Source organism: Triticum aestivum, chromosome 2B, assembly GCF_018294505.1.
Source record: "Triticum aestivum cultivar Chinese Spring chromosome 2B, IWGSC CS RefSeq v2.1, whole genome shotgun sequence".
Taxonomy (NCBI): Eukaryota; Viridiplantae; Streptophyta; class Magnoliopsida; order Poales; family Poaceae; genus Triticum; species Triticum aestivum.
Window position 1 is genome coordinate 666,056,196 of NC_057798.1, and position 5,884 is coordinate 666,062,079.

The 5,884-nt window shown below is 49.0% G+C and overlaps 1 protein-coding gene across 1 annotated transcript; it reads left to right on the forward strand.

Moving 5' to 3' along the window:
- Positions 1-1,721: 1,721 nt before the first annotated feature.
- LOC780683 (probable transcription factor FL) lies at positions 1,722-5,024 on the forward strand. Its single transcript, XM_044469990.1, has 3 exons — positions 1,722-2,239; positions 2,333-2,730; positions 4,475-5,024. Exons 1-3 carry the CDS (start codon positions 1,825-1,827, stop codon positions 4,838-4,840), a joined length of 1,179 nt encoding a protein of 392 aa, XP_044325925.1. The 5' UTR covers positions 1,722-1,824; the 3' UTR covers positions 4,841-5,024.
- The last annotated feature ends 860 nt before the right edge of the window (positions 5,025-5,884 follow it).

The window sequence follows — 5,884 nt, forward strand, 5'->3', positions numbered from 1 at the left end:
CAAAAAGTTTGGTAAAAAATAAAGGAAAGACCATCATGGCCAGGAGCACCAATTGCATAAGAACCCATGATGGTTGCCTTGATTTCTACCTCAGAAAAGTTTTTTTTCTTTCAAAAAAGGCATTTTCCTCTTCAGTGACTAATTCAGAATCTAGTCAAAAATCAAGGCTCGGGTGGATATTGGTTTTAGGTTCAAAAGGGAAAAGATCTTTGTAGAAAGAATTAGCAAATAAGCATATCAAAGGTAGAGGTCACAGGACCATCATCACCAATCAGAGTATTAAATGATTCTTGCGGTGTCTATGGTTAGCCAGAGAGTGGAAATAGGCATTATTACGATCTGCCTCAAGAATTTCTCTATCTCTGGACCTTTGCCATAAAGAAGTCTATTTTTTCCACATGTCATCTAGTCCATTTTTAATCACCCTCTTCATGTCAGAGTCAGCATCGGAAAGAGTGCTTTTCTCGGAAAATCAAATCAAATAAATCAAACTCCATAAGGAGGGCCTATTTCTTTCTTTCCATATCAGCTTCAATATCAATACTCCATCCTTTAATCTTTTCGCAATGTAGTTTTACATCGCCAATTCTCAATAGCAGAAGAGGCATGAGAGACAATATTCCAAACATTAGCAACGAGTTGAGCAAAATAAGGTTGAGATAACCATCATGTTTAAAATCTAATCATTTTAGGGACAAATGTTCTTATCGGGAACAGGTGAGTTTTCTGCATAGCCCAAGTTGTGTTTTGGTGGGCTTCTGCCTTTAGTGCCAACCTAGCCGAGTTGGGATGTTCTATAAGATTCAACAGACTCAGAACTGTGGCAAGTCGATTTTGATTATTCTTCAGTTTTGTTTGGCCGTGTGATCATAAATCAAGGGCAGACCAGAATTTGACAAATCCAAACTCAGAATTCAGTCGACTGACTCATAGCCGGTCCCTATTTTTAGGTTTATAACTTCGACGAGACTTGTCTGCTCCCCTCACATGCGCCCATCCGTGCTCCCGCATACGTGGCTTGATTTGATTGGACCAAAATAAGGCCCGGCCCCACCTCCTTAAAATCAGGGGTGGAGATGATTATATTAGAAAGGAAAAAGAAAAAAAGACAGCCATAGGATGAGGTGGGAGCACGGATGGAAGCATGGGAAGGGAGCAGGCAAGCCGGATCCTTATAACTTGCACCTTGTTTGCACCATTAAAAAGGATAATGCCCGAATAAACCTATTCTACAAGCTTACTCTTAGCAAAGCATCTCGAAGAAAACAGTCGGGGCGCATGAAGGAGAAAAGCACCCAGCAAAAGACGGAGATCTTTTGGAAGAACTTTGCGACGTGCACAGTACTGATGCATGCACGCACGCACGCACGCCGTGATAGGACTACACAGTGCACTGCTGGTGTATTATTAGGTTTAGCGTGTCTTCTTTTTATGTGCCAGCCAGCACGTAATAGGCGCTAGAATCTACAGTGTCAAATCGCGGCCCCGGTGGCGACGCAGCTTTCTACAGGACTAGTCGTTTTCACGGAGCCAGCCAAGCCATAGCCATAGCTCGCTCGCTTCAAGCTTTGGCCAAACGACAGAGCATGCATGAATAAATGCCGAGCAGATAGATAGATGTCCATCCGAAGCAACAGTAGGTTTTGTCAAGTCAACCGCTTCCTTGCATGCATGCATGCATGCAGCAACACTACAGTCACGGCTTTATATGGCGAGCCCCGATGCCATTGCGATGCACGGCCACGGCAAAGGCAGAACACCAGGAAGAAGGAGCTAGCATAAGCGCCAAAAGCGAGAGAAGAAGACTCTCGTCTCGTGTCGTGCATGGATCCCAACGACGCCTTCTTGGCCGCGCACCCGTTTAGGTGGGACCTCGGCCCACCGGCTCCGGCAGCCGTGCCTCCTCCTCCTCCCCCGCCTCCGCTTCCTCCTGCGCTGCCTCCGGCGAACGCGCCGAGGGAGCTGGAGGACCTCGTGGTCGGGTATGGCGTGCGCGCGTCCACGGTGGCGCGGATCTCGGAGCTCGGGTTCACGGCTAGCACGCTCCTGGTCATGACCGAGAGCGAGCTCGACGACATGACGGCCGCGCTCGCGGGGTTGTTCCGCTGGGACCTGCTCATCGGCGAGCGGTTCGGCCTTCGCGCCGCGCTGCGCGCCGAACGTGGCCGCCTCATGTCACCAGGCTGCCGCCACCACGGATACCAGTCCGGCAGCACCATCGACGGCGCCTCACAGGAAGGTGATTATAAATGCACGATGCATCCGATTATGTTGTTGTGTTTGTGCATGTGAAGCCGTTAAGTAATCGTTGTGCGTGTATACGATCTAACAGTGTTGTCGAACGAGCGCGATGGGGCGGCTAGCGGCGGCATCGGCGAAGACGACGCCATGAGGATGATGGCGTCTGGCAAGAAGCAGAAGAATGGGTCCGCAGCGAGGAAGGCCAAGAAGGCGAGGAGGAACAAGGTGAAGGAGCTGCGACTGGACATGCAGGGGGACGAGCACGAGGACGGCGGGGGCGGCCGGTCGGAGTCGACGGAGTCGTCAGCCGGAGGCGTCGGCGGGGAGCGGCAGCGGGAGCACCCGTTCGTGGTGACGGAGCCCGGCGAGGTGGCGAGGGCGAAGAAGAACGGGCTGGACTACCTGTTCCATCTCTACGAGCAGTGCCGCCTCTTCCTGCTCCAGGTGCAGTCCATGGCCAAGCTGCATGGCCAGAAGTCTCCAACCAAGGTACATAATTCGCCATTGCTAGTAACTCTCTCTACCTACTCTACGTTGGCTGCTCTGAATCTGAAACTGAATACAGCTGCATGTCAGCTACTGAACTCACCGTGACTACTCAAGCTAGTATTGATTACTGACAGTTCTGTTCATTTGTATACGCTGCCATCTCATAAATTTCTGATAGAACCAAAGATCTCATGTTAGTTTAGAAAATTTGCACTCACCTTCATGTACCATTGGCTTCTGAGGTGGCAGTCACTGCCAAAAAGTACAAAAGAATTTATTTATTTGCGAAATAAAAAGTACACAAGATTTTTTTTCCGAAAATACAAAATACAAAAGACTAATTAGAGATCAATACGAGGGAAGTGTGTGCTTTGATTAAGTTAGTTTTACAACGGCAACAGTGTATAAAATTCTGGAAGTAATCATGGGTACATGTTGCTGCATGCATGGCCTCATAATCAGGTGCATTACATGTGAATTGAGGTGTAGTTTAAACGTGACCTGTTTTTTCTAAGCAGTGTGTATTAGGGTTTGCTAACGTAGTCCTTAGCTGGAGTAGTAGTAAGAACTCGGTATGATACTCCCTCCGTTCCTAAATATGAGCTTTTTCAGAGATTCCAATATGGACTAGACTCGAAGCAAAATGAGTGAATCTATACTTTAAATACGTCTATACACATCGTATTTAGTTCATATTGAAATCTCTAAAAAGGCTTATATTTAGAAACGGACGGAGTATACTCCCAACGGGCGTTCGGTTGCAACGTAGATATTTCTTTTTTTGGAAACACCGTTGAAAAATTAGGAAATAACGAATGAGATGAATTTCCCAAGAGGTTATATTCAATTAAATACTGATTTGTACCTTCAGTGCAAAATTGCATATGTATAAGTATGCTTGGTTTGATGATAATATTTGATTCGTCGATGTTTGTGTGAAGCCATAAAAACTGTCTTCTATTGCTAACTTATGGCGACAAACCAAGCACGACGAATAGTGGAATAGTTTGAGCTAAAAAGGCCTTGAACTAACAGGAGTAGTTCTTAGTCGAATTTTGTGAACTTGTGGACTCGAACTCAACATGGCTGAATGTACTGGATATTCCCTACTTCCCTTACATAAATTTGGGCTTCGTTTGGTAGTTCTGGAGTCTGGAGATGCTGCTGTCACATAATCTTGCTAGTGCTCTACTAGTAGATACTAGAATACATAAGAAAAGGTAGAATATATAGACCACAAGCCGTAGATACTTGGAGAGGAAATGAAGCGATCAAGCACTAGGAGCATTCTCCGGTGCTAGACACGCACGCCGACGCCCTACGAGCAGTCGTAGAAAACCTGGAAAAGAGCCCGGACGTGTCAGCTATCGATAGGCCCCGAAAGCCTGCCCGCCCTGTGCTGTCCTGTCGGCCCCTAGCTTAGCATCAGGTAGGCGTGCATGACATGGAGGCAGAGGCAGGGGGAGGGGCCCTCCCTCGGGTGCCGGGTGGCTGGCTTCCCCTGCCACGTAAGTACGCCGAGCCATGTGACCTCCCCAGTGCTCCGCCTGCCACTGTGCGTGTGCGCGCCACCGCTGCCTCGCCTGCCCGGCCTGGCCGGATTCCATGGTGATGCGACGGGCGCAGCGCCCAGTCAGACCGCACCGGGCTGAGCCCGCGCGCGCACTGTGCGACGCATGACGAACTGGCGAGCTGATGAGCCTGAGCTAACTCGTGTACTGGGTGTACTTGTGGGCGCGTGCAGGTGACGAACCAGGTGTTCAGGTACGCGAGCAAGGTGGGGGCGAGCTACATCAACAAGCCCAAGATGCGGCACTACGTGCACTGCTACGCGCTGCACTGCCTGGACGAGGACGCCTCCGACGCGCTGCGCCGGGCGTACAAGGCGCGCGGCGAGAACGTCGGCGCCTGGAGGCAGGCGTGCTACGCGCCGCTGGTGGACATCGCGGCGCGCCACGGCTTCGACATCGACGCCGTCTTCGCCGCGCACCCGCGGCTCGCCATCTGGTACGTGCCCACCAGGCTCCGCCAGCTCTGTCACCAGGCGCGCAGCGCCCACGACGCCGCCGCCGCCGCACACGCCGGCTCCATGCCGCCGCCAATGTTCTAGTCGTGCGGCCCTCTCGTCGTTGCAGACGGCGGTGGGCTGGAATCGAATGTTGTGAGTTTGTTGCTTGGGCCAGTAGAGTGGACCAGCCTTAATTTGTGTGTGTTTGCATGGGACATGCGATTGTGATGAATGTTTGTAACATGGATGTTTAATTCTAAGACATCTAGCGAAATGTGATAAGTCATCAGCTATTGAATTTCATCGATGAAAATTTTAACTGATATCATCACGACAAAGTCTTTGTTTGGGACGCAGCCCATCTCCTATCAAAACCATCAACAGGTTCCACCAAACACACCAGGGCAGCCTCAACACCAAAAGACCAAGCTAAACTGACTCCATCACAGCAGCATTACTCCTATAAAGATGCTGGAGTACCCGCCTTCGAGGGCAAAGACATGCTTCTGGTCGTCCATTGCCGGTTGGCTTGCTGGGGAGCCTCTCGAGGCGGCTTCGGGCAGTCTGGTCTATCTTAACGGCGTGGACCCGGGTGACTCGGCTTGTAAATGACTCTAACATAATGATTTCGGATTATCAAACAAACGCCACACTTGCTTGGCTAGCAAAGCTCAAATTGAAACAATGTATATCTCGGAATCCCATTCATCCTTGTTTTTTTGGGACACATATCTTTCACCACGCCATTAAATGCATTCTTTTCTGATTGTCTTCGTCACCCCATCAAAATTGCGACATCGCGTCAATAATCCCTTTGCAAAAAGAAAATATGAATTTTAAAGACGGACATGGTATAAGTTGGGATAGATTGTACAACAGATTTAAGTAGAATTTCCTTTCCTCCCTCGGATAACAGCTTCTCTTTCCATCCACTAATTTTTGTAATAATGCGATCAATTAGGAATTGGAAACAATTGCTTTTGTCCATGCCCACATTTGCAGGCAAACCCAAATATTTGTCATTGAGGGCTTCAGTCATAATATTCAGTATTGTGCAAATTTGCGCTCTATCTTCTACTTTTGTATTGGGATTAAAGAAAATACTAGATTTTTCAACGCTCACCAATTGCCCTGAGGCAGCACAAT